The following is a 26,886-nucleotide window of genomic DNA, read 5'->3' as shown; positions in this document are numbered from 1 at the left end:
TTTAATCGGTCAAATCGGCAGCCTTTTGCAATTGGCGTGAATGTCGGTCCACCTCCTCGACAAGTCCCTTGATGTTGACCTTTTGGCAATCAAAGTTGAGCTCTTTGCCATCCTCTGTGTCTTGTTAGCCATTGACCCCTCCAACGAGGCTATACGAGACAACGTACTGAATTTAACCCGTAGAGAGCTAGGTTCTGTAGAATTTCGAGGTAGAATCGTCGATGTGATGTTTGTTCCGTTGGCTCGAGCATTTGGGGGTAGGAATGTGAGGAATAAACGAGCTGGCTTCGCGCAGGTCGAGAACGGGTTGAACTTGGCCGAGACCTCTGTCATGAATTTTGTAATCATCTCGGCAGCGGAGGCACAGCGTGCGGGCAATTCGGCGAAATTGACTAGATGAGGGCGTCGAACGTGGTCGTTAATTCACCTAGCCGTTATTCGGCAGCTTCACGATGCTGAAATTTCGAGGTCGGAAGGGTGCCTCGTTACATGCATATTGTCCTAAAGGGGCATCGTTTGACCACCGTAACGTCATGATGCTGATGGACCACGTTTCGAGATCGACTTACAAAGGCACACACACCAATTAAATTTCCACCTCGACACAATATCACGACCCGTGTAAGCCCGAAATGTCTTTCGAGGGCTTGCAAGAGCGCCTGACTGCTCTACAAGAAACCACCGTACAGCTCAAAGAGCTCATCGACCGACTCGGAACGCTGAAATTCCAACCTGGCTCTGTGCCCCTGAGCACCGATGAAGAGAGTAGCGAAAGTGGCGAGCTGAGTGTAGAAATTACAAGTACTTTACGAGATGGAGAAGAAGAGCATGAGCTTTTGCAAGAAGAGGTGGAATTCCTCCGCGGTGCAGAGCATGATAAGGCCAGGTTGAAAGAAGGTGTCGAAAAAATTGGAAAGGAGCTCGAAGGGTACGACTTACACCAGCCTATGTCTTGAATTATTTCTAATACGATACAGTTGTCGCCTTTCTTTTCGAAAAGCACGATTAGCAGCGAAACATAGTCTTGCGCAGGCGCAAAGGCGAGAACGCGAGCTACTCCTTACATCATTTTCACAACCAGCATCCGAGAACAACTCTCTTTACCCCGACGACGAAAAGCCCAACCGTCCCCAACGCCATCACCACCATCCCCAACGCCATCACCACCATCCCCAACAGCAACAGTCCAGCCTCACCGAAGAGGACCAGCAGACTGTTGGAGCAAGCGCCAATGTGACTAATGCTCTACGGCGCACGCACGATCTGATCCAGGCGGAGCTGGCGCGAAGCGAGTTTGCGCACGAGACGCTGACCGAGTCATCTGCTGCGTTGAAGAAGCTGAACGAGTCGTATACAGATTTGGATTCGATGCTGGCTAGCTCGAAGGATCTACTGGGAACTTTGCTGCGCTCGCAGAAGAGCGATACGTGGTATCTCCAAACGGCATTCTACATGCTGGGCATAACACTTGGATGGCTACTCTTCAGAAGGTTGCTGTACGGGCCTATGTGGTGGCTTGTATGGCTACCTCTGAGGTTGATGTTTGGGCTGGGGACCTCGGCCGGTAGCGCAGTGATGCACGCCGGGTCTGGATCGGGTAAGGTGGAAGAAGCTGGACAGCCAAGCAAAGGTGTTCCCGTTGAGGGTTTGCCAGGCGATGACTTGCCCACTATCCAAGTTGAGACTGAAGAAGCTGAAATCTTGGAGGAGGTGGATAATATTGTGAATGTGATTAGGGACGCGGATGAGCTTGGAAATATCCCGGAGGGTGGTGAGGATAATGTTAAGAACCCAAAGAAGAGGATGTGGGAGGAGCCTGAGGTTGTTGAGCAGGAACGCTCTAGAGATGAACTATAAAGCGATAGTCATTTAGTTTTGCGTCAACAAATGATCAGTTCCCAGAACCGCGTAACCATGTTGTGAGTATCATGACTACTAAACGGTTGTGAAACTCACTTGTATGTGTGACCTACATTCACCATAACCTCAGATATTCTTCTATCCCTCAGCATGGCTCATGATCCTTGTAACCACATGTCGAACCTCTTCTTTCAACTTCCATCAAAATCTGGTATCCTTTTCAACGCGCCTAGCTTTTCATTCCGCATATATCCACTGCATACTATCTATCGGAGTATGTACATATGAGATATGCCTCTCCTTGCTATGTTCGCTGGGGGGCAATCTGTTCAACTTCGCTGATCCAAGGAAGGCCAAGCTTCTTCATCTCAACAGCGAGTTGAAAGAGGTAGTCGAGACTGTTATGTGTCAGTGTGAAGTGCTGGAGGTGGCTGATCAAATGGTTTCCTACCTCTCGCATTGAGTCTTGGCCTTGTGGACATTGTCACCCCAAACGTAGACACCATGACGACGGACGAGAACGGCATATGTATCGGGGTACTTGTCCATAGCCTCCTCGAGATACTCAGTCAGATCCTCCTCATGAGGGGTATTCTCGATGACAGGAATGCGAAGGGTATCATGGTAGCCCAAGTTACCTGTCTTGGTCATGCCACGACCAAAACCCTTAATCTGCTCGATGTTGTTGATCTCAAAAACACGGTCCTTTCCAGGGCCTTGGGACTCAAGTAGGAGAGTAACGAGGACAGCCCATTGTGAGTGAGTGTGGATGCAGCAACCAGCTCCTCGACGGGTGAAGGCAGCGAGGAACAGAGGAGTGCACTGAGAAGGCTTGTAGCAGGGAGGGGATCGCAGATATGTACGCTGGTTGATCTTGTTGTGGTTGGGGTCCTGCTCAGAGAGGGCCATGACATAGATGTCGGTGTTTTTCATAAGCTCTTTTTGCACGCCTGAGGGGGCGATGTATACGAGATCACTATGGCCATTGTATGAGTATCATTCGTATACGCATTGACAAAGATGGCTTGATCCAAATAGCAAAGACTGATTTGGCGACCCTCTTCACTTGAAGAGGGGAGTAACACATTTGGCGATAGCTACTTGAGTCAAATTGGGGACATAAAATATTTGCGCCTCCTCCAACTCATGATCGCGGGGTCGCGGGGTAAAGCAATGAATGGGTCAAGTAAAGATAAAGTCAAAACAGCAGTTAGACATACTCATCTCGAATAGAGCAGCCACCTCCAGTACCCGTGACCCAGCCCAAGTTCCAGAACTTTGCGCATAGCGAGGGAATTAGGTTGGCAGGATGGTTGGGATCCTCCGAAGTAATGAGGGCATCGCCAGTTTGGCGTTGTTTCTCAGCTGCCATCTTCCTTTCTTTAGGTCTTGAATATGTTATATCCAAGATTAATTTAGTGAGTATATCGGAGCAGCCGAGACGGATGTCGGAAGTGGTTGGCGGCTGTGGCGGTCTCGGTGTAACAGCTCGTGATGCACAGGGAAATGAGATGATATCACGGTCAAAGCACAATCAATGGATATGGATTGCAGATTTTGGTACCAATCTTAACACCCAAAAGCCATAGGTGCTTAGCCTAGGATTTCAGAGCATCTTAGTGGCTGGAGAGTCTGTAGGTGACATGTGCAATCACAAGCGTCACCGTTTCTGAGAGATGAGAGAGATCCGTCCAATTGACAGCCACAAATTTACCATTTGAAGCAATGGCTGTTAGGTTAAATCCAGTCTAATTGAACAATTAGAAACAGTAGCTTGAGAGCGTTTGGCGCTTGAATGTACATGCGTTGGATTTATTTCCCTTGATTCATGACCGGAAAGACCTCTTGTGCGACGTTTTTTTTTTTGTTCTTAATATGTAATCCAGATTCCAACATCTCGATGCTATACGCATTCATGCTTGAATCTGATGTTGTATTGCATCTGGTGGCAACTCAAGCGTGCTATGAATAGGAACGGGGACGGAAAGGCCGAGAACGATCCAGAGCCGAACCAAGGCTCTGCCTGTTGTGAAGCTTCGACGATACTCCGCCCGTTGAATGCATTGACTCAAGGGTTCACATCCTAGGTATCTAGTAGATGACTCGGAGTTTGAGATGTACGGTAGCAACGACACCTACCTAAACGGTGGACGAATGCCTTGGAAGAAACCTGATCTGATGCCTGGGAGTTTAAAGAACTGGTGGATAATATTAATTAGTTAAATCTCACTTGTTTGATGAGTGTGAGAAGACCATCTTTTTTCTTGGTCTTGGCCTTGCTCTTGGCCCTGGACCTGGCTTTAATGACCATTTTCAGCTCTCACGCCGATGCCGGGAAGCTAAGCCCTGGTCCTAGTACAATGACCGTAGCAGTACATATATGTACGGATGAATATTCGTACAGGGCACATAATTCGCAAATGCCCCTAATAACGAAAGGAATAAGTCCAACGGCATTAGCATCCATCCCAATATGGGGAGGACAGGGATGGTTACTACAGGGCTCGTATTCATGGGAGAGCATGAGCCGACGGCTTTTGCAGGTGACAGGCGACAAGCGACAGACAACAGATGTCTGTGTCTAGGTTTGCCGTCAACTCACCCACACTTTTTTCAGACTCAGCTTTCGCTACATGCGCCAGAAGATGCGCCGTGTACGTGGCTCTCTTGTCTCTATGGGGGAAGAGGCGAATAGAAGAGAGTTTGTTGAGCACCTCTAGTGACAGTGCATTGACATGACGCTGGTGTTAGCCAAACAAATTCACTCTAAAACAAAGTCTCTCAATTCGATTCTCCAGAAATGGTCTTGAATTCCTCGGCCCGCGTTGTTACTCAGGAAGAAAAGGCCTCAAGATGAGCAAAGTGGCTTTTATTTAGCACAGTGATAGACATGCTCAATATGTGACTATGATAATATATATAATATTTTACTGCACTGTAGATACTGTAAAGACAAACCATTCCATGTGTTGTTGTTATTGTGTTGTTTGTCTAGTTGTACCGGATTGGCTGGATTGCAAACACTGCCCTGGTGGTTTAGAGTCTCGGACACCCTTCCGCTCGCTCTCTCACCCCTTGTAGCTTGCTTCCAAATGGAGGCAAGGTCTATTATTGTCTGGCCTAGTCTACGGATGGCATGGTCACCCCCTGAGACAAACTCGAGTCCAATCGATTTCCAGATCCTTCCCTAGTGCAGGTAACTAAAGTTAGACGCTGGGAGGACAACAAAAAGATGAGAAAGCAGTAGGAAGAGTCAATTTGAAGGCTACGAATTAGTGTGACAAGAGTCTAATTTCTGACAGAAACAACACAATGCCCAGGCTACTACCTATTCAAGAGGCTCAAAGGCTCAGATGGTGGCCATACTTCTCAGCAACACGAGGTTATGGAGGCGAAGCTGGTCATGATGGATGGATGAATTGATGGTCAAAGTGGAGGAATAGGATTAGCCTATGTGGGTCAATGTTATTTTCTGCCTCTCAACGTCTTTGAGAAAACATCATAAGTCTCTCTGCCGAGCCCAGGTCTAAGCGACGTCCCGATCATCTGAGCAAGAGAGAGAGAGAGAGAAAGAATCATTGACAGACAAAAGGGCAACAAGGGTAAGAATACTGCAGGATCTGCACCGAGCCGGAATTACAGGCGACTTGATCCAAGCAATTGGGCGTTTCCTCCCCCAGTCAACCCATGTGCGGGCTGGCAAATGAGTGGTGGTTTTCTGCATCATGGCTTGCAAATTTAAAATTGAGGATTGGGCTTTTTTCCCCAGATATTATACCAAATTACAGTGATGTGATCACACCTAACTAAATACCTAACTCACCCGATGGATCGACAAGGAAATCTCACGCCCTTGCCGAGTCTCCTCTTTCGTCTGTCTCCTGGGCTCGCTACTGTCCGATTGTAACTCTCGCTCTCCAACTTGTTCAACTCTAATAAGTGGTGGCACAACGTGAAGATGTGTTGTTGTGTGAGGCGGGGGGTTGCGTGGCATTACCAAAGAGGCCAAAAGTCCCCCTATGTCGATTCGATGGTGTTGCGTTGCCATGATACGGGACCCCGAATATGTTGTATGCATCATGCGTACAGAAAGCTACTGTTCAAACCGAACGGCAAAGCGGATTGATCAACCCGTGAAAGACCATGGGTCTCTCTCAGTCCACAATCTTCTCTTCCTGATCAAATTTATGGATCCAAGCGGCCACAATTCTAGCGCCATCATGGGTCCTTTCCTCTTTTCGCTCACCCCATGTTCCCTGTCCCACCTCATTCAATGGGCCTGATGGATCCCTATCCCCCGATGAGCTGGGGGTGCAGCTTTGGCGCTCTCGTCTTGTTAGTGTGACCTACAGTTGATTTCACTCAGCAGAGAGTCCCTTTAGTTGGGCCTGGGGTGATGGGGTCTGAGACTTTGCTTCTTGCCTGGTCTTGTCTAGCTCGAATCTGTTGGTTGCCTGACCTGAGGGGGGTGCCCCTTTGCTCTGTTCTGCATCTGTTGCTATTAGCTACCTACTCGAGAATTCATAAAAGGACTGTCCAGCCCCGTCTCTTACAGACTTCCTTCCTTTCCCTCTTCACCCTCGTTGTCATATCAAATCTGTCACTCGTTAGACCAGACTACCATTCCCACTTTCGCTTTAAAACTACTTTACTCAACTAATTCTAATACCAACTCCAAAAACCATCAACATGCGTTTCACATCCATCCTCGCTGCCGGCGCTTTCGCCACCATGGCCGCTGCCCAGAGCAAGACCGTCTCCCTCGACCCTGCTCAGCAGTCTCAGGCCGACTGCCTCTCCGACTGTGAGCCTGGCGATGTCAAGTGCCAGTCTTACTGTATCACTGTATGTTACAACAACGAGTCCACTGTCACATGCAGAAAACTAACAATCCCAATAGGTTCCCTCTCCTGACGAGAAGAACATCGAGGAAACCACCAAGTGTGTTGCCGCCTGCCCCAAGGGCAAGGGCTCCGAGGCCGACACTGAGAAGTACACCGTTTGCATGAACGAGTGTATCGCCGACAACTACTGGAAGTCCGTTGATGGTACCCCCCGTGGCACCGACGTCCCCGATGTCAAGAGCAAGGCCTCCGAGGCTGCCTCCTCCGCCGCTGAGAAGGCCACCGCCACCGGTACCGCTGCTGAGTCTGATGCTACCGCCACTGGTGCCTCCGCCACTGAGTCCGAGTCCGGCTCCGACTCCAGCTCCGAGGAGACCGGCTCTGCCTCTGGCACTGCCACTGGTACCGCTGCTGAGGTCTCCGAGACTGGTAACGCCGCCTCTTCCCTCGTTGGTGGTGTCTCCTTCCTCGGTCTCGTTGCCGCTATCTTCGCTCTGTAAATTGGGTTTCCTGCTTTAGGATAATCTGATTTGGCACGACGGAGAAGGATTTAATGGGTTTTATTACAGCGGTAATGATTGGAGTTTGAATTTCAAGATGTGACACGTTGGACAGCATGATAAGGCCTACGGGTCTGATCGATTTTCATGGACAAATTTTGTTTTTTTGGGTAATCATTTCGCGTTCACATATGGCTCGGCATATGAGCATGAATACAATACCTCTTTTTTGCGCCTCAATTCATTTCAATTTCTCGTGATTACAGTGATTCAACTTACAAGTTGCTGCGCGACCACTAAGGTCGTGTCTGGTGTGGGTCTTTTGTGATTGGCTCATGATTCCCAATCGGGTGCTTCAAACGTTAGCTTGTAAACAAGCGAAATGAGGGTCTTATGATGCATGTTCAAAGCGCAAAAACCAATTGAATTCAAATGTTGAAAAATCATCGACAAAAGCGAGTTACTGAGGTGAATTTGTGCTTTCAACTATCAGTACCTCCCTCAGAACAAATGAATTGAATTATCATTCACACTCAATGTCCAATATTCTAAGCATGTTTGTTGAAACAGAGTCTAATTAATTCCTTGACGCCACAATGTTCCTTGGTGATTATCGCGCCTGTCACATGAACTGGCTCCTGAACTTAAACGTTGGTGACCCAGCAACTCGTGGATCAGGCTTAGGGTAGCTGTCATACAACAAACAAACTTGTATAATTGATGTTATTGATGAATCATGTATAGAAGAGCACAATTGATTCAGAGACAAATAAACTGGCAGAACCGATTTTACCAGGTTATGTGAATATGTATTGCCGAATCAGAAACCAGAGTGAGATTATCTGCAGTTTCATGAAGACAACTCACAGACAGCCAGAAAGCAGGGTACTGGAAGTACAGAGTACGAGAGACAAAACTATTGAATTAGCTTATGCAATCTCAAGGTAAAAACGCTTATTACTACACCTTGTAGCTTAGTGTTCTGTTAACCTTCATCCCAGACATTGCTCTTATCATCTCCGCCTATGGTGAAGGTATCAGAAAAGTTAGCCGCTTCCCAATTACCGTTAGTAGAGCAAACAATAAGTTTATTGCTAAGAGACCGGTACGCTTACTGTTCTGTGCAGCGTTACAATTGCTACTCTTTATATGATAGATAATTTTAACAAACCACCATGATCCCAGCTCACAATAATCTCAGCAATTCATCCGCCAATAGTCCTACACGCCTTCCTGTTCTCGAGCCTTCTATGGGACTGGCAGTTGGGAATGCCAAACCGAGGCCTTCCACCAAATTCCCCGCCTCCAGTACCTGACAGTGGCAGCCGCACCTTCCTGCCTTAGTGGCTCCGGGCCACCTTCCCACCTTTCCCCCCCGCCTTGCGCTGCGCCTGTCGGTTCATGATCCCTGAAACTTGTGTCGGTAGCGGCTCTGAGCTTCTACGTGTCCTCAACACTAAGCAGAAGCTCTCCACTATTTGTTAAGACGCCACCTCTCGCTTCTTTATTTCATCCATTCCACTTCACTCTTGGAATTCTTTAATCTCCTCGAGCGCCGGGAATTCACTCATAAACTAAACCTGTTATCAGTAGTTGCACGTCTTAGGATCGTGTTTTTGTTTTTTCTTCCCCTCCATCCCCGCAGCTTCGTCAGTGACGTCTGGAACTCATTTGCCTGAGCTATCTCGTCACTTCAACTACCATGAAGTTCAACGCTGTCGCAGCCGCCGTGTCGGCTGCTGTCCTGACGGGCAATGTCCATGCCGAGGACGTTAAGGAGGCTTCTCCCGCCGTCCCCGACAAGCTTCCCACCTTTACTGTAAGTCCATTTTTACGGCGAATTGGAGCTTCGTTATCTTCATCGAGCTCATGAGCTCGGCCGGTGGTCGATTGTTAGCTAACACATTCCTGCACAGCCTACAAACATCAAGGCTGACTTCCTTGAACAATTCACCGACGACTGGGACCAGCGATGGCAACCCTCTCACGCAAAGAAGGACACGACCGGCTCTGAGGAGGAGTGGGCATACGTCGGCGAGTGGGCAGTTGAGGAGCCCGTCAAGTACAAGGGAATTGATGGCGACAAGGGTCTTGTTGTCAAGAACCCCGCCGCTCACCACGCCATCTCCGCCAAGTTCCCCAAGAAGATTGACAACAAGGGCAAGACTCTTGTTGTTCAGTACGAGGTCAAGCTCCAGAGTAAGCTTAACCTCCAGCCTGCTGAGTGATTGCACATGCTGACATTCTGTTCATAGATGGCCTCGAGTGCGGTGGTGCTTACATGAAGCTCCTTCGCGACAACAAGGCTCTTCACCAGGAAGAGTTCGCCAACACAACCCCTTACGTGATCATGTTCGGTCCCGACAAGTGTGGCCACACCAACAAGGTTCACTTCATCTTCAACCACAAGAACCCCAAGACAGGCGAGTACGAGGAGAAGCACCTGAACTCTCCTCCTACTGCCAAAATCACCAAGACCACAGAGCTTTACACTCTGATCGTCCACCCCAACAACACCTACGCGATCAAGCAGAACAACGAGGAGGTCAAGACTGGCAGCCTCCTGGAGGATTTCTCCCCTGCCGTCAACCCCCCCGCCGAGGTTGACGATGCCGACGACAAGAAGCCTGAGGACTGGGTTGACCAGGCCCGTATCCCTGACCCTGAGGCCAAGAAGCCCGAGGACTGGGATGAGGAAGCCCCCTTCGAGATCGTTGACGAGGAGGCCACCAAGCCTGAGGACTGGCTCGAGGACGAGGCCGTTACCATTCCCGACCCCGAGGCTGAGAAGCCTGATGACTGGGATGACGAGGAGGATGGTGACTGGATTGCACCCACTGTTCCCAACCCCAAGTGTGCCGATGCCTCTGGCTGTGGCCCCTGGACTAAGCCCATGAAGCGCAACCCTGACTACAAGGGCAAGTGGACCGCGCCTTACGTCGAGAACCCTGCCTACAAGGGCACCTGGGCTCCCCGCAAGATCAAGAACCCCAACTACTTTGAGGACAAGACCCCTGCCAACTTTGAGCCCATGGGAGCTATTGGCTTCGAGATCTGGACCATGCAGAACGACATCCTCTTCGACAACATCTACATCGGTCACTCCATTGAGGATGCCAACAAGCTCGCCGAGGAGACCTTTGGTGTCAAGCACCCTGTCGAGAAGGCCTCCGCTGAGGCCGATAGGCCCAAGCAGGAGGACAAGCCCCGATCTCCTAGCGATCTGAACTTTATGGAGGACCCTGTTCATTACATCACCGAGAAGATTGACCTCTTCAAGGCCATTGCTGCCCAGGACCCCATCCAGGCTATCAAGTTCGTTCCCGAGGTCGCCGGTGGCTTTGCCGCCATCCTCCTCGCTGCTGCTGGTCTGATTGCTGTCCTCTTCAACCTCGGCAAGTCGTCTCCCGCTGTTCAGCAGACTGCTGAGAAGGCTTCCACCAAGGCCAAGCAAGTCAAGGACAAGGCTGCTGAGGCTAGCGCCACTGGTGCTGAGAAGGTTAAGGGTGAGGTCAACAAGCGTACCACCCGTAGCCAGTCGTAAGTGGAAGACAGAAAAGATCTAATCGGACTGGGATTGTATTAAAGGAATCACACACCTCAAATCGGTCAGAGGAAATCAAGGAGTATGAGAAGTAAGAAGCAAGTTGCGGAGGAAATATTCACAATTGTTATGAAATGAAATTTTGTTCTTTTGGCGCATCAGATCAGCGATACAGGGATATCAACCAATTGATAGCTTTTTTGTCCAGGCCACGTCTCAATTCTTTCCCTTATGATTTGTTACGATTGAGCAAGTAGTCAAGTGCAAGCGTAGTGCTTTTTCGTTTCATGTGATTGATTACACGGTCAGTTAGTAGGTAGAGTCGATTCTTATCCGCTAGCAACAATACGATGTCCGAAACCGGCGTGCACTCAATTATGGACAGTGTCTAGATAGTATCTGAACCATCTGCTATTCTTGGTATGATATCAAGATAAGAAAGAATGTGTTCTGTCAACATGTATGCTTATTTGTAATATCCGGAAGGTCTTCCCGGTGTCTGATATAAGACGGCTATCTAGGAAGATACATATTTTTCCGGATTAGGCAGGCGAATGGAGACGGAGAATAGCAAGACGTCTACTTAGTCTCATGAATAGTTACTGTCCCATTTTGACCACTGAGAGAATCGGATTTGGAGAAGAACCCCGAAAGATGAGAACCATGGGATCCATCGGCACAGCCGGTAACCAGCGGGAAAGACGGAGCTGGTTCGGCAATTACCCCACACTTTCCAGAAATGTCAACCGATTCTGGAGGGCAGTTGCTGGCTTATCATGAGTAGCTCATTTCGCCCCGCACAGTGACGAGCCAGAGACGTCTTTGGTGGTGACTTCCAACCATGAACGGACATGAGCCCCTTCCAATTGCCTCCGCACCGGTACCATAGCCGGTGTAGGACGGTCAATCTCTCAGTATAAAAGTCTACGAGTCCCATGACCTTTTTACATCTTGACTTGATTGTTGCTTGCTTCATTGGAAGTTGTAGAGGACAATTGCGCTTCCCTTCTCCTCCTCGTTAGCAACTTATACATACCAACCACATCTTTCTTTACCGCCGCCATCATGCGTCGCGCAATCTCTCGCGGCTTGGGAGCCTCAAGCCGCTCTACTCCGGCTCTCTCTCGATCCTCCATTCTTACATCCTCCAGCGGTCCGTCCCATGTCGCTGCCAGGCGCATTCATGCCACAAGCAAGCAGCTTCAGCCTGTGACGGCTGCTCTGGCTTCCACTACCAGCAGCTACCCTACCACACACGCAAAGGTCGAGGTTGTCGATACCCCCTACTTCATCGACAACAAGTTCGTTGCCTCCAAGGCCGATAAATACATTGACTTGCACGACCCTGCTACCAACGAGCTCGTCACTCGTGTCCCTCAGATGACCGATGCTGAGATGAAGGCTGCCGTCGAGAGCGCCGAGAAGGCTTTCAAGTCATGGAAGAACACCAGTGTCATTTCTCGACAGCAGATCATGTTCCGATTCGTTCAGCTTATCCGTGAGAACTGGGACCGTCTCGCTGCCAGCATTACTCTCGAGCAGGGTAAGACTTTTGCTGATGCCAAGGGTGACGTCCTCCGAGGTCTTCAGGTCGCCGAAGCTGCCGTTGCCGCCCCTGAGCTCCTCAAGGGCGAAGTTCTCGAGGTCGCTAAGGATATGGAGACCCGGACCTACCGCGAGCCCCTGGGTGTTACTGCTGCTATCTGCCCCTTTAGTGAGTACCTGGTCTTTTACCACGCCGTTGTTCGAGCTAACTAGTAATCTAGACTTCCCTGCCATGATTCCCCTCTGGTGCATTCCCATCGCCACTATTACTGGTAACACACTTATCCTCAAGCCCTCCGAGCGTGACCCTGGCGCTGCCATGATTATTGCCGAGCTTGTCGAGAAGGCTGGTTTCCCTGCCGGTGTTGTCAACATCATCCATGGTGCTCACCGCACTGTCGATTTCATCCTTGACGAGCCCGCTATCAAGGCCATTAGCTTCGTTGGTGGTAACAAGGCCGGCGAGTACATCTTCAGCCGTGGATCCGCCAACGGCAAGCGTGTTCAGGCCAACCTGGGTGCCAAGAACCACGCTGTCGTCTCACCTGACGCCAACAAGAACCAGTTCATCAACTCCATCGTTGGTGCCGCTTTCGGTGCTGCCGGTCAGCGCTGCATGGCCCTGAGCACCCTCGTCATGGTCGGCGAGACCAAGGAGTGGCTCCACGACGTTGCTGAGCAAGCCAAGAACCTCAAAGTCAACGGCGGTTTCGAGGAGGGAGCCGATCTCGGCCCTGTCATCACCCCTCAGAGCAAGGAGCGCATTGAGAAGCTTATTGATTCCGCTGAGAAGGAGGGCGCTACTATTCTTCTCGACGGCCGTGGCTACAAGCCCAGCAAGTACCCCAACGGCAACTGGGTTGGACCTACCATTATCACCAATGTTACCCCTGACATGACCTGCTACAAGGAGGAAGTCTTTGGTCCCGTCCTTGTTTGCCTCAACGCCGAGTCCATTGAGGATGCTATCGACCTTGTCAACAAGAACGAGTATGGTAACGGTACTGCCATCTTCACCAGATCTGGCGCTACTGCTGAGATCTTCCGCAAGAACATTGAGGCCGGCCAGGTCGGTATCAATGTTCCTATCCCTGTCCCCTTGCCCATGTTCTCTTTCACTGGCAACAAGAAGTCCATTGCTGGCGGTGGTGCCAACACCTTCTACGGAAAGCCCGGCATCAATTTCTACACTCAGCTCAAGACTGTCACAGCTCTGTGGCAGAGCTCTGATGCCGTCGCTAAGAAGGCGGATGTCTCTATGCCCACCCATCAATGATCAAAACACGACTTGGATAAGCGAATTTCTTATTTTTGGAAGCAAACAAAAGGAGGAGGCGGAAAATGGACGGTTGATGTCGAATGAATATCATAATAACTAGGAAACAACAGGGGCATAAACACCCGTTGGATGAAATTTCAAAAACATTCAAAACTTCAGAAAATGCCCCATCTTCTTGTGTGATCTCATCTTCTGGTGTTTCTTAACTAAGTCTTGTCTTTTTCTTTCATTAGGTATTCAAGCCTGTGCCCTCTCCATATCATGGTCACTGTGGTCTAGATTACGCATCCCTATGGTAATTCAGGTGTCACTTGGTAGGTATGTACGGTCAACTATTCAAAAAACTGGGATGAATTTGTTGGTGTATGATTTGTCACCGAAGCAGCAAACTCGGGTGAATATTACAAGGACGAATAATGTTACCAAGTTGATGAAATTGATGTGAATCGAAGTCATCATGCCATTCACATTTTCTTAGGCCTTTATATAAAGATGTTCATGTTGGTTCTGGTTCTGCAAATTCATCAGACACCCCGAAACATACAGCATAACTTGACAAAATGGGACACAACACTTCTTGTCCTTTTCCCAACTTCTCAAAACGGAAACCAAAAACAAATGCTGAACAGCACATTTCCACCGAGAATCAACACAGTGGCCGAGCACGTATCGTTGGGGTCTCGCAGATACCTCACCCCCGACTCTGGCACCTCGAACCTCGAAGTTTGAGAATTGGGAATCCGCCCTTACGATCACCTGAACATCATCGCTGCTCTCGACGACAACATGGTTCATCTTAGAGTAAAGGAAACTGCCAAGAAACAGTCATGGTCAATATAACTGCGACAGCTATGGATCTCATTGATCTCAAGCCAAAGGAAGTGACCAAACCCAACTTGCCCCAAGCTGTCACTTACAGCATTTACATAATGGAAAGCGAGATGGATCTGGATGATTATTGTTACAGAAGGAACATGTAAAAGGAAGCAGTGGGATGAGGATGGGGGTCAAGTATGAGGTAACTCTGGCATTGGGAGTTTTTTTTGACAGGGCGTCTCGTACCATGTTAGCTTGTCAATGAGATGTGTGAACTTAAGGCTGTCGACATCCCTATCTCTTTTAAGTCTAGTTATACGACCACTCTAGTAAAGCAATACTATCTATGGAAGATGGGACCATATTAAACAAGTAGAAGAATGTGAGATAAACTACCCTAGTACGGCGTAAGGCTGTTGGCTTATTGCCATGTTGGCAGCTGCTGTCATGTTAGCATAGAGCGCATGTCAGTGGAAAGACACCATGTCAATTTCAGCACCATATTAACCATACACTCAGTTGAAATCTAAGTAGTAGGTTGGCAGGACCAGTGAATTCAAGAGAATTATGATATTAGCAGTGAATGGTAGAGCATGAAACACAAATGACATGAAATATAATAGATTGTACGATAGCAGTAGCTACTGGCTATCTCCCCTCCCATACCAACAATAGGGAAAATGCCATTTATCTGGCAGTAGATTTTGGTGTCTGTCTCTGTTCTATCATCCTCATAACTGTTCGTCTCTTTGTCCGCAAAATCCCCCCTTTCCCTTCTCTTTCTTGGAGCGCTGATTCGTTAATTCACTCCGTCTACCAAAACGCTATTTTGGTTCTCTGATGAATCTGTTCAATGCCAGGTATAGCAAAGCAATGGCATAAACCGGGCGACAATCAACAAGATCCCATACTTCCAGATGTACAAGTTTGGAAATACAAGCATCGATGAGATCTTTTGTCCACAGGTGGCTATGATGTTCCCTATCAGGGATCGCATAGCTGAGAATGGTCATGTCTAAAACTCATTATCACCCCTAAGCCTGCTGCGTTGGGATCTGCATAAATCCGTCGTAATATTCATCGAGCCAACGGGCCGCTTGGACACCAGATTCATCAACACTTGAATCCCATCGGCCTACCGAGCCAACGTAACCGTCAGGTCGGACATTGACAATGGCGACCTCGCCAGGTCCAAGGCTTCCAAGCCACTTGTTGGTGCAGAGCGAGCCACGAGTATCTTGGTCGGGAATGTCATCCAGGTAGAAAGTCCATCGGCTGTCTTGTAGGAGAGGAGGAAGATCTGAGATTTCAATTTCTGTCTTGGGCATGGTTGCTGGATCGTCGTTAGCACAGGGATCTAGGTGAAAAGAGACCGCAATTAAAACTTACTAATGAGACCGAAGGTGAAGAGATGGCTGACAACAGTGTATCGCTCTGGTCGGGAGTAGACATCCTCAGGAGCTGATGCTCGAGGTTGCGCGGCATATGAAGCGCTGGCCGCAGCGGATAGTCTGCTAATGAATGAATCTTTGCCAGCGATGGCATGACAGAAAGTCTGAAGGAAAGGTGCCGATTGTTGAACATCCCACATGAGAAGGTAGATGCGGAACTGGCCAAGCATAGGAATATCAAGCTGGATATCCACAGGGTTGGAGTCAATGTATCGAGTGACCTTGGCAGGGGGCAATAGGCAACCTGGTTTGGCGTCTCCCATCACGAATTGGTTATCACCAACTCCTGGTCGGTTGATAGCGTTCTCGCCATATTCAGCACCAATACCGGAAATGAAGCGCACGTTGGTCCTGAAGTTTTCGGCCAAAGCAATGGCATCTCCGCCCGCAATTTGGTTCGCATGCTCATAATCAAAGTTAACCAAGTCGAGGGCAATTTTGCGACGCTCCTCTTCATAACTCTCAAGCAGATTAGGCTTAGCCAGGCCTCTGACTGCCAGGTTCAACTTCCACGACAAGTTCCACGAGTCGTGCATCGAGGTGTTCATACCCTGTGCTGATTTAGGAGAGTGTGTGTGACTGGCATCACCGGCCAGGAACGCTCTCAGATGGCCGTCAGTGAAGCGGCTAGCAACTCTCTGGCCAACTTGATAACGACCAAACCACTCAACGTACTTCCAGTCCAAGTGGAATGGCGCCATGATCTTCTTTGCGCGTTTCATCATGAATTCCTGCCCAAGATCTCGACGGTCAAACTTGGCACCAGCCTTGAGCTCAATATAGAATCGAGTCATATTCCTTTCTCTAGGGATGATTAGAATTGAGCCATGCTCTTGTGAGTATACCAATGTCTTGGACCAGATATCGGGGAAATTGGTAATCAGTTCACCATCAAGAACGCCCCAGATAGCGGCCTGGGACATGCCAACGGCCTTGACATCAGGGATGCTCTTGCGAACCTTGGAGTGAGCACCGTCACCTAACAATCATCAGTCCCTGTAGGAAATTTCGCAAAAATAACCACTTACATCCGATCAAGTATTGCGTCAGAACAGAGCGCTTATCCTGGTTGACATTGGCACGGCAATTGATTTGAAGGGGGCCGGTCTTGTTGTCTGGGACGCTGTACGACTCGAAAGCCATGTTTCTACGGACCTCCTTGCCTCGCTTCTTCATATCCTCAAGGAAGAGACCTTCCACCATACCCTGATGAACGAGAAGAATGTATGGATCCAACACATCAATGATGGGTGGGTAATGGACTTCGCGACCAAGTCGGCGCAGAGGCTGGCCGGCATCGCTGCGCCAGAAAGCAATATCAAAAACGCGGACACCTTGCTTTAATAGAGTATCTGAAAGTCGCATTTGTCTAAAGGTCTCAATCGTTTTTGGTTGTAGGCCGTCGGCTCTGTATTCGAGGTCAATTAAACTGTCCTGCTAGAAAGTTTCAAGGCTATATGGCCTTACCTTCCTACAGGCGTCTGGTCGGCCCGGTCGTCAATCACCTCGACATTGATTCCATATCTGGTCAGGTTTGTGGCCAGCATCAGACCAGCAGGTCCTGCACCAACCACGCAAACCTGACATTCCAACGGAGGCTCTGGAAGACTTCGGAGGAGAGCAAGAGGGTCTTGAAAAGGAGGAGGAGAACCTTCCTGGCGCTCACGGAGCGCTGGAAACGGTATTTCCATATTATCCATATCGTCAGACTGTACAACACTGGGAACCATGGTACAATTGAAATTGATGTCAAGATCGCGAGATCACGGACGACCTCTGCCGGATCAAACAAGAGACAGAATGTCGTCCTGAAGCAGTTGTGATAGGAAAAGCGGCGGAAGAGTTTGGGCTAGAAGCATATGTTGTCGCAAACGGATAGGTTGGCGGCAACAGGGAAGGTTGAGCGAAGCGAAACAGTGCCTGGTAAGGTGTAATCGTCTGGAATGGTCCACTCCGTTACTAGGTATTGTGCGTATCAGATTCGGGGATGTAGGCTTGTCGAAATAAGATATTCGCAATCGAACAAGTCGCAGATATTCGCAGATTTCGAGGAGGGCTCGCGTAATATTAATGGATATATGTATGATTGGAATTGATTGTATGGCGAATTCGCGGGGCAGATCGGCCGACTGAGCTTGAAACGGGCTGACAAGGGTGTGCAGCTACAGCAGACTACGGAGAATGGCAATCAGGAATAACGAGACGGCGACGATGATGGCGAAGACGAGGATATGGACGAGAGGCGACAGAGCACGTAAAAGAGGACACCAGAGTGAAGAGAAGACAAGGGGGAAGAAGGGGGAGGCTAAGTAAAGTATGAAGCTATTCCGAACCTTAAGAGGTCAGAAAGATATAAGATGGGAAACACAACACCAATGTAACGGGCAGTTACCGGAACGGGGGCTGATGGGAATTGGCGACCAGGGGTGCTACGAACAGGTAAGGTAGTAGTTTGTAAGTAGAAAGAAGAGCAAATAAGAAAGAATGGACGGAAATGGACATGCAAGTGTCAAAGAGGGCTGGTGCAATCGCCCTTGGCTGGACCAGAAAAAAAAATGGCATGACATGATTATCGCCAGAAGATCGGAGTCCAGCGACGCCAGACCTGACGAGGCGACAAGAAATGGGCTGATGTCGCGGGAGATTTTGCTGTCGGGCTGGCAAATGGCTCCACTCAGTCGACACGATTGACACCTCCAACTGGGTCTAGCTTTCTCAGGATAGCAGGGGCCCCTTCCCAAACTACAGGCCTTTCCTTTCTTGAACCTTTCCTTCCTCGCTAGCTGGTCAAGCTCTTTCACTCTTTTTCTACTAGGGTCCTTCCTGCCGGAGCTTGGAGGGGTCCACACCTTGTCTCCGATGAGTCTCCGCTCAATTATCTAATACATGATTGGATGATAATTGAAGAATTGTCATTATCATTATCATGATCCTGTTTTCAACGACCCCAGGACCCCTAATAAAACACGGAGGTTATATTAAAAAAATAGATGAAACAACATGGGATTTGATCATTTGTCAATCTTAAACTTAATTCTAGAATATGAGGGTCGAGCCAAAAGAACGGCACTGAAAGATCTGCCTCTTGGGATGGTCTAGTTTAGAACTGACCAGGCCTAGACTAGGTACCTATGTTAGACCAATCTTCAACACCACATTATACAATGATTCCTGAGCCAGGCCAGAAAAAGACGTTGAACCCGTGCCACACGCTCGCGCAAAGAATCCACTTCCTGCGGCTGCTAGTCTCTGACGGAAAACGTGGTGCGGGCATATTATGTCCTCGCTTGTCTCTCCGCTTGTGTCTACAGCTCTGATAGCCAATCCTGTCAAGGATCAGTACTCATTATGTATACTTTCCGTCCTGTCAGCTGCAGTCAGGACGAACGAGGAAGCATCAGGGTCTAATATGGCATGTTGTTAGGTTCCTTTGCCTTAGATATCTCAGGGTTCCCTCTCGCCAGGCTCAATTTGTAGCCCTGAACCAGGACATGGAAGCACAATTCCATCTCCACCGAGTCCGTTCTCGGTCAGTGTGATTATCAAGCACTGGATTTCCTATTTGCTATCTGAGTTTTGTGAGAATATCATCACCAGTTCATTTCAACGCCTAGAGTTTACCAGTCAAGGGGTTTGTAAGAGAACCACATCGTAGCTTTGGTTTACGTATATGAGCCGACTCATAGACTCAGGTTGAAACTGTCAATGAGTGCTTCATAAATCTCAAGTCATACGCTCAGAGAGTGGGCTATTCTCGCTATCTGATAACGGAGTGTCCCAACAGAGTCAACTGTCGTTGCACATCTCCCGCCCATACCGCCTTGTTACTCCATTAGAATGCCACCTATTGTCGACTCTTCGTTCCTTTTGATCCTTCAGCCATCCGCTCAACGGTATCAGGGATGGACCCTAGTCCCACTCTACAGGTGCCCTTGTCCCGAATACTGATGGACTACAATCCCTGGAGCGAACAACGGGAAGGGCGGGCATGTAAACGATGATCATCTCATGATATATGTACTTTAGTCTGTTTGGCAGACCGGCCCCCCTGTTCCTACCGTACAGTACTTGCATACCTTACGTCGCATTCTCTTGGATGCGTTCTCTTGTCATCCAAACAAACGCCGTCATGGCACATATCTTCCGTTGCATACTAAGCGACATCGTCTTGTCTGTAGGCGCCTTACCGTCAGCTCTACCATTGACACTTTCCCTATAGGGTCATGTTTGAATCCTTCAGATACGCTTTGACTAATCCATCGAATCATTTTATATGCATCATACCTGGCTATCGTCTCAGTTGGGATTATGTTATATGCACCTCGACATAGTGACACACCTGCGTGCTCACAATATCAGGCAGTTGGGGCCACCTAATGTGGTATCATACTGCACTATTAAGTGAAAGTTACCAACAGGATGGAATCCTTGGCGGATATAACACATCGGCTGGCCCGGACTTTGGCATTTCGGGCCGGGAGTTCTGTACATACCCTTTTTTTTTCTTTCCTTGTCTGGAACGTCGGTTAGGCATTTGTTAGTTTGAAGTCATCGTATCATCTATTGATACACACAGAGAACTAAGATGCGTAAATCCTTTCATACCTTTGATCACAGTTGGGTTGTTGGAACCAAAATGTAACTACATACTATGTGGTGGTTTTCAAGCTGCCTATCGACAAATCGGATATGGCCGATACTTCGGCACTTATTGCACGGGGGCTTAGGCATATTTCATAGACAATAATCAAGTATCGAGCTACACTCTTCTCCATAGCGAACGAGAAAGCTAACTGGCCCAGCTTCAACTGCCAGAAACCAGAACCGTGCTCTCGCCCGCATTATCAGCAGTACCCTTCTCATGGCCATCTTTTTCAAAAGAAGCATCCACATCCTCGATAACCTGACGACCGCTGAAGTTTTTCATGTACGACTGCGCCTTAGCCCTCACAGGGATTGCATACCAATCTGGCTGCATCCGCAAAGCAGCTAGTATGCTTCCAGTGCCCGGAATGATGACAGTACCACTGCGCCCAGTGAGAACCTGCTTAACTACAGCATCAGCCACTGTCTCAGGCGCCAGAGGTGGCATCAAAAAATCAGTGTTCTGGTAGTAACCCTTGAAGAGAGCAGTGTTGGTAGGTCCCGGGTGTACGATGACAGTCCTGACTTTGGGCGCATTGTATCGCGTAGCCAACTCGGCAGTCAATCCCTCATGGAAGGCCAAAGCAGCTGCTTTTGAGGCACCGTAGTCGACAAGGTTGGGGATCGTCAACCAGCTTGCATAAGAGGTCAGAGTGACGATCATGCCGTGGTTGGTCTCAACCATGTTGGGGAGAAATGTCTTTGCTGTCCAGAATGGCGCAAATGCGTTGACGTCGAAAGTGAAGCGGATGTCACTCGGCTGAGATTCCAGGATGGTCTTTCCTCTAGCTACTCCAGCGACATTGATAACAACGGTCGGGTGTCCAACTTCAGTTCTGATCTTTTCGGCAACGGCTTCCACGTTCTCAGGTGATCGAAGGTCGCATTGATAGTAGTGCACGTTGGCCGCTGATATACAGTTAGCTGTCTTGTCTCTTCAGTTACCTGCATCTCACGCACAAGTGGTAAAGGACATGGGTTGAATATCAAGCACAACCACTTTAACGCCCATCTCCGCGAACAAGTTGACGACTCGACCGCCAATGCCTCCTGCACCGCCTGTCACGAGCACAATCTCGCGCTCCCAGTCATACTTGTCGTCAGACCAGTTGTTTCTAGTCTTCTCGGATAACCAGCTACTGGCCCATCGCACGAGCCCAAGGTACAAGAGCGTCTTGAGGTTCTGCGAGGCGCTCGGATGAAGAATCGAGAGGTCCTGACCCTTCTTGGTGAGACGAGCGAGCAGCACGAGAGGGAGAATCAGGGCTGGGTTCAGTGCCGTTTGCCGAATCAACCGCACCACTACATCAGCGCAGAAGCCTTCGCGTGGAAGGAGTCCTTGGTGGATAGGCATGATACGACTCAAGATGAACAGAGGTTATCGCTGAATCGTAGGGTTATGAACCACGGAAACATGTGGTACGAGAAAGCATTCCAACCAGGCGAGTGGCGCCCTTTTCCTATTCATATGAGGGGACTGCATATTGCGATTATCATGATGGACACACAGACCGAGGCTCTTTTCCACGAAGAGTTACCAATTCGCGACTTGCTGCGATTACCTACAGGGGTACAAGGAAATCTGGGGTAATACGGCATAGTCTATTCGTCAGAAACCCCGGAAAGGAGCCCAGCACGTCTGCTTGCGCCGAGTGAGGCGGTCTATCATGAGCAAACGAGAGTTAGAGGTAGAGAGGAAAGATGATTCCCTCGGGAGCTGTTACAACCCCGCAATTAATTGAAGCGGGGATGATTCCTAAATTGGCAATCGATGGTGATGGCGATGTGGTGACCTGCATTGGTTAGCGGATGAAATAGTAAGAGGTTATATCATTTGTCACTTTCGTTTCAGTTTTGTATCACTTAGCCTACTCCATGGTTGATGAGCAAATTTAGGTATCATAGATTGAACGTGGTAATAACGACATCTACATTAACATAACCATAAAAACACCCATGACCCCAACATATACCATATTAGGACCAAGAACAGATCCTATCGATTCCTCACCACTTATATCGAGTTCGGTCGCATCGCCAGGCGCAAACAAAACGCCCACCTCATTAGCTGCTTCGACATTGATATCTTCAGGCGAAAGAAGCTCATTTGACAGCTCATCGCACGACGGTCGATCATCATCCTCTGGAATGGAATTGTTGACAGAGATGGGGACATCGAATATGGTATAGTAGTCGTCGCCGTTGTATCTAAAGTTTTGTCGGATTGAGATCTGCCTCATGTTAGGTCCACGCCACATTGCTTTGAACTGGTATCATCTCAGTGTCGTTCTTACATTGTAAACCCCACGATCACTGTCTCCTTCTGGCGCACCGTCTCCAACAAGACAATCGGGCCAGACCCAGTTGATGTGCTTCACTGTGCTTCCAGGTTCTTGCGCCATAATCTCACCCAGGCTGGCGTTGTTAGCGCTGGCCGTTCCATTCGAAATGGTAAAGTTGCGCCCCGTGACGTAGCTGTAGAGAAACATCTCGATGCTGAAGATCTGGTTATCGTCATTGCTGTCATCGTCATTTGACGGCAATGGTAGTTTGCCGTTGGCAGTTACATCTATAGCGACGTGGAGGGTGTCTTGTTCACTCGTGTCAGTGCTGAACCATCCCCAATTAGAGATGCAGTATCAACTTACCCCCTCCAAGAGGCGTGTATGGTTGAGGTGCATCTAAAACTACAAAGCCAGGAGTAAAAATCTGGCCGTTGGAAATTGTAAAGTTGTCAGCCAGCGATGACCCAGCGAGGAACAGCACAGCTGCGAGTTGACGTGAGGATATCATGGTTGGAGGTAATATTTGCTAAACAATACGCAGCCAGGCGCAATGAAGGAAAAGAGACTAAGAATAATTCAGGAGGGCCACCAAAAGTATTATCACGGCAAAGATTTGATTAAATCTGCTTGATTTTCTGAAACCGGATATTTAGGCTTGACCATGCCTCCAATACAGATAGACGTCAGGTCTCTGGTGGATGGATGTTTGAGAAGTCCTTAATAAGAGTGTAATAACCAGGGTATTTTACCGGCTAATGAGGCTATTGAAAACCAGAAGTAAGCTGAAATTCACCTACACACAAAATCATGTATTCATGCTGTCGAGCTAAACTAATATCCAGTGACCCATGCTCATGAGTATTATATCTAAATGTCTGGCTCTATCGATGTTAGTCTAATGCTCCGTATAAGAGCCCGGCCCGGCCCTTCAACATACAGATCCCTCAGCGGAATTACTTCCATCCTCAGTTGTTGCTTAGAGCCTTCTAAAATCAGTTAGAGGCCATGTTTACCGACGGAGCCCTCCGACGGCCAAGCAACATCGCCTACTTTTTAAGCCTCTCAAAGCTCTATTAGTTGATCCTTGTGGAGCTCTTTATTTTATCATGACAGATGATAACCTCGCGATAGGCAAACCATTGGCTTTTTTCGCCATCACTCATTTCACTGTGAAGTTCCGAGGCTCATAATAATACGGGGTCTTTAGCGCTAACTCACTGAACTGGACCCTTTCCCCTCACTATGGAAACAACTATTAAAGTAACAGGGTAGGTAGCTGTACTGTAAACATTTATTTCATCAATTCTGGGGCAAACCTGGGTCAGCTTAACCTCGACAAAAGCTGCACCATCAAGACTTACCACCGTTAGTTCATAGAAATTCTGCACAATGAGGTTGTCAAGTCTCATCTCTCGGCATGGCTCCGTCATGCGCCAATGCTCCGGAGCCGGAGCCCGGCCAATGTGTTCTTACTCTCAACGCCGACTCATGAGCTCTTCCTTGGCCGGTGTGAAAGAGCTTCTCAAAGTCTCGGACGAGATTGCCGATGCTGTTGCCACTAACAAGCCCATTGTTGCGCTCGAGTCAACCATCTACACTCACGGAGCTCTGGGCAATGAGCTTGCTCTTCAACATTCCGATCTTGTTCGCAGCAATGGAGGAATTCCCGCTATTATTGCCATTGTTGATGGTGTGCCTACTGTTGGTGCCACAGCCTCTGATGTTCTCCGCATGATTGAGAGCGGAAGTGCTGTCAAGGCATCTAGGCGAGATATTGCCTATCTTGCAGGAATGGTGAGTCAACACGATTACCGACGGCGTCGCTGTATTCAGCATATACAGCTTCGAGCCTCATTGCCTTGAGATTACGATGGCTGACCGAAACTTCTTCACAGGGCTTGACTGGAAAGAAAATCCACGGTGGAACCACCATCTCCGGAACTATGCTTCTGGCAAGACTAGCAGGTATCCGTGTCTTTGGAACGGGTGGCTTGGGTGGTGTTCACCGCGGCGGCCATGACTCAATGGACGTTTCTGCCGATCTCACTGAGCTCGGACGAACCAGAGTTGCTGTCATCAGCAGTGGCTGCAAGGGCTTTCTCGATATTCCCAGGACTCTCGAGTTCCTCGAGACCCAGGGTGCTCACGTCTCAACCTTTGCCGATGGTCGATCAGGAAAGATTGAGTTCCCTGCCTTCTGGGCTCGGGACAGTGGCATCAAGAGTCCTTCTGTCGTCCACACCGAAAAGGAGGCTGCTGCTATCATCCTCGCGCAGGAGAGGCTCGGTATTGAGTCAGGCTTGCTCTTCGCAAACCCCATTCCTGAGGAGTTTGGCATCCCTGCCCCTGAGATGCAGTCCTACATCGAGCAGGCTGTCAAGGAGGCCAACGAGAAGGGCTTCACTGGAAGCGCCAACACCCCCTATATCCTGGGCAGGCTCAAGGAGCTCACGGGAGAAAAGGCCGTCATCGCCAACAAGGCGCTGGTAACCTCCAACATCACCCGGGCCACCAACATCGCTGTCGAACTCTCACGGTTGTTGTCTTCTGGTTCTGAGCCAGTCAAGACTTTGTAAGTACAGCGATGAAAATGGTCCTGGGATGTATGTAAATCTAATCGTAGCTATAGCAATTCATTTCCTGTCGCTCCATCTGCTGCTCCATCTGAGCTCAAGGAACCCGAAGTAACGTCTGAGAGCAAGGCTGATATTCTTGTTGCTGGCTCCGTAGCTATTGATCTAAGCTGTGACTATGCGCCCAAGTCGGGTGGTTCTTCGCCCGTCCTCCATACCTCCAACCCATCTAGTATCAGCCAGTCCATCGGAGGTGTTGGCCATAATGTGGCGCTCGCTGCCCACTCCGTCAGCAAACATGCTCGAGTGCGGCTTTGCAGCATGGTAGGCGATGATGTGTAAGAGTATCTTGTTTAGAAAGTAAAGAACCAATACTGACAGATGATGCAGTGCTGGCAAGACTGTCCTGAATGGGCTTCAGGCCTCCGGCTTGGACACAACCTATATCCGAACACTTGGTAATGAGTATCATGGTTCAAACAGAACGGCCCAATACGTCGCTGTGAATGACGCCAACAAGAATTTGGTCATGGCAATGGCCGATATGGGCATCTTTACACATCACTCGTTCCCCGAGTATTGGAAGTCTGCTGTGCGAGGAACCAAGCCCAAGTGGTTGGTAGTGGACGGCAACTGGAGTGAGAGGGATATTCGAGCGTGGCTCAAGGCTGGTCAAGATCAAGACTGCAAGGTCGCATTCGAGCCTGTGTCTACAGCCAAGTCCATGAATCTTTTCTGTCCCCAAAAGGGGCACCCCAAACTTCGAGTCTTCCCTAAGCCTACGGTGGACATCGCATCCCCCAACAGTTATGAGCTGGAAGCTATGTACTCTGCAGCTCGCGATAACGGCTACTTTGAAGCCCCTGAGTGGTTTGACATTATCGACGCCTTTGGCATGCGAGGTGCTCGACAGCGCTTTGTCCATATCACCTCAGCTGAGCTGACTGATGCTGGTGTTCCCGTACAGTCTGTTCAATTACTTCCCTACATCCCTACTATTGTGACAAAGCTTGGTCCTCAGGGCGTTCTTCTGACTACCATCCTTGGAAGAGATGATCCTCGATTAAGGGATCCTGACTCGGAAGAATACATTGTCGCCCGCTCAATGAGCCACCCAACAGTTGGTGGACTTTACATGCGACTATTTTCCGCTGCCGAAAAGGTTCAAAACATCGTTTCTGTTAACGGCGTTGGTGATACTTTCTTCGGTGTCTTGATCTCTGGTTTGGCGCAGGGAGGTAAAGTCGAGAACCTTATCGATGTTGCTCAAGCAGGCTCATGTTTGACTTTGAAGTCTCACGAGTCCGTTAGTCCCGACTTGCACCGGCTAGAAAATGTCTTAGCACAGGCCGCAGCTCAATAATCTGATCTTAGGTAGATGTCCTGTATAAAAAGCAAATGCATGTTTTTCCAATCATCTGTAACTTCTACTTACATGTCAGTCTGGAAGATCATCAGCCTCGTCGAGCTAGTGAGCAATGATTGGTTAAAGCCCCACTAACAATCAACATAATTGGCCTATCAAAGTCAGTCGCAGGTGCAAGG

General features: G+C 49.0%; 10 protein-coding genes across 10 annotated transcripts; 5 read left to right on the top strand and 5 right to left on the bottom strand.

The window, feature by feature from the left end:
• Nucleotide 1: 1 nt before the first annotated feature.
• FSST1_003303 (mitochondrial 54S ribosomal protein mL53) lies at nt 2-348 on the bottom strand (the record flags this gene model as incomplete). The annotated part of the gene is made up of 2 exons (XM_083229373.1): nt 2-114; nt 168-348. 2 exons carry the CDS (start codon nt 346-348, stop codon nt 2-4), a joined length of 294 nt encoding a protein of 97 aa, XP_083086733.1.
• A 284-nt stretch (nt 349-632) lies between these two features.
• FSST1_003302 (uncharacterized protein) lies at nt 633-1,857 on the top strand (the record flags this gene model as incomplete). The annotated part of the gene is made up of 2 exons (XM_083229372.1): nt 633-928; nt 978-1,857. 2 exons carry the CDS (start codon nt 633-635, stop codon nt 1,855-1,857), a joined length of 1,176 nt encoding a protein of 391 aa, XP_083086732.1.
• Nucleotides 1,858-2,164: 307 nt separating this feature from the next.
• On the bottom strand, nt 2,165-3,232 carry FSST1_003301 (methylthioribulose 1-phosphate dehydratase MDE1; the record flags this gene model as incomplete). Its single annotated transcript, XM_083229371.1, has 3 exons — nt 2,165-2,258; nt 2,312-2,836; nt 3,081-3,232. The coding sequence occupies 3 exons, from the start codon at nt 3,230-3,232 to the stop codon at nt 2,165-2,167; spliced, it is 771 nt and encodes a 256-aa protein (XP_083086731.1).
• A 3,317-nt stretch (nt 3,233-6,549) lies between these two features.
• Nucleotides 6,550-7,204, top strand: FSST1_003300 (uncharacterized protein; the record flags this gene model as incomplete). Its single annotated transcript, XM_083229370.1, has 2 exons — nt 6,550-6,705; nt 6,761-7,204. The coding sequence occupies 2 exons, from the start codon at nt 6,550-6,552 to the stop codon at nt 7,202-7,204; spliced, it is 600 nt and encodes a 199-aa protein (XP_083086730.1).
• Nucleotides 7,205-8,906: 1,702 nt separating this feature from the next.
• On the top strand, nt 8,907-10,748 carry FSST1_003299 (calnexin; the record flags this gene model as incomplete). Its single annotated transcript, XM_083229369.1, has 3 exons — nt 8,907-9,023; nt 9,121-9,403; nt 9,460-10,748. The coding sequence occupies 3 exons, from the start codon at nt 8,907-8,909 to the stop codon at nt 10,746-10,748; spliced, it is 1,689 nt and encodes a 562-aa protein (XP_083086729.1).
• Nucleotides 10,749-11,813: 1,065 nt separating this feature from the next.
• FSST1_003298 (Aldehyde/histidinol dehydrogenase) lies at nt 11,814-13,569 on the top strand (the record flags this gene model as incomplete). Its single annotated transcript, XM_083229367.1, has 2 exons — nt 11,814-12,462; nt 12,515-13,569. The coding sequence occupies 2 exons, from the start codon at nt 11,814-11,816 to the stop codon at nt 13,567-13,569; spliced, it is 1,704 nt and encodes a 567-aa protein (XP_083086728.1).
• A 1,853-nt stretch (nt 13,570-15,422) lies between these two features.
• Nucleotides 15,423-17,569, bottom strand: FSST1_003297 (FAD binding domain-containing protein; the record flags this gene model as incomplete). The annotated part of the gene is made up of 4 exons (XM_083229366.1): nt 15,423-15,721; nt 15,778-16,818; nt 16,868-17,247; nt 17,307-17,569. 4 exons carry the CDS (start codon nt 17,567-17,569, stop codon nt 15,423-15,425), a joined length of 1,983 nt encoding a protein of 660 aa, XP_083086727.1.
• A 3,074-nt stretch (nt 17,570-20,643) lies between these two features.
• Nucleotides 20,644-21,837, bottom strand: FSST1_003296 (SDR family oxidoreductase; the record flags this gene model as incomplete). The annotated part of the gene is made up of 2 exons (XM_083229365.1): nt 20,644-21,392; nt 21,444-21,837. The coding sequence occupies 2 exons, from the start codon at nt 21,835-21,837 to the stop codon at nt 20,644-20,646; spliced, it is 1,143 nt and encodes a 380-aa protein (XP_083086726.1).
• Nucleotides 21,838-22,411: 574 nt separating this feature from the next.
• On the bottom strand, nt 22,412-23,276 carry FSST1_003295 (uncharacterized protein; the record flags this gene model as incomplete). Its single annotated transcript, XM_083229364.1, has 3 exons — nt 22,412-22,714; nt 22,778-23,073; nt 23,132-23,276. 3 exons carry the CDS (start codon nt 23,274-23,276, stop codon nt 22,412-22,414), a joined length of 744 nt encoding a protein of 247 aa, XP_083086725.1.
• An 881-nt stretch (nt 23,277-24,157) lies between these two features.
• On the top strand, nt 24,158-26,704 carry FSST1_003294 (pseudouridine-5'-phosphate glycosidase/carbohydrate kinase family protein; the record flags this gene model as incomplete). The annotated part of the gene is made up of 4 exons (XM_083229363.1): nt 24,158-24,562; nt 24,664-25,340; nt 25,392-25,679; nt 25,732-26,704. The coding sequence occupies 4 exons, from the start codon at nt 24,158-24,160 to the stop codon at nt 26,702-26,704; spliced, it is 2,343 nt and encodes a 780-aa protein (XP_083086724.1).
• Nucleotides 26,705-26,886: the final 182 nt, after the last annotated feature.

The sequence above is a fragment of the Fusarium sambucinum genome, chromosome I (assembly GCF_050947815.1).
Source record: "Fusarium sambucinum isolate potato_lamoka chromosome I, whole genome shotgun sequence".
NCBI lineage: Eukaryota > Fungi > Ascomycota > Sordariomycetes > Hypocreales > Nectriaceae > Fusarium > Fusarium sambucinum.
This window is presented reverse-complemented; position numbering and strand designations above follow the sequence as displayed.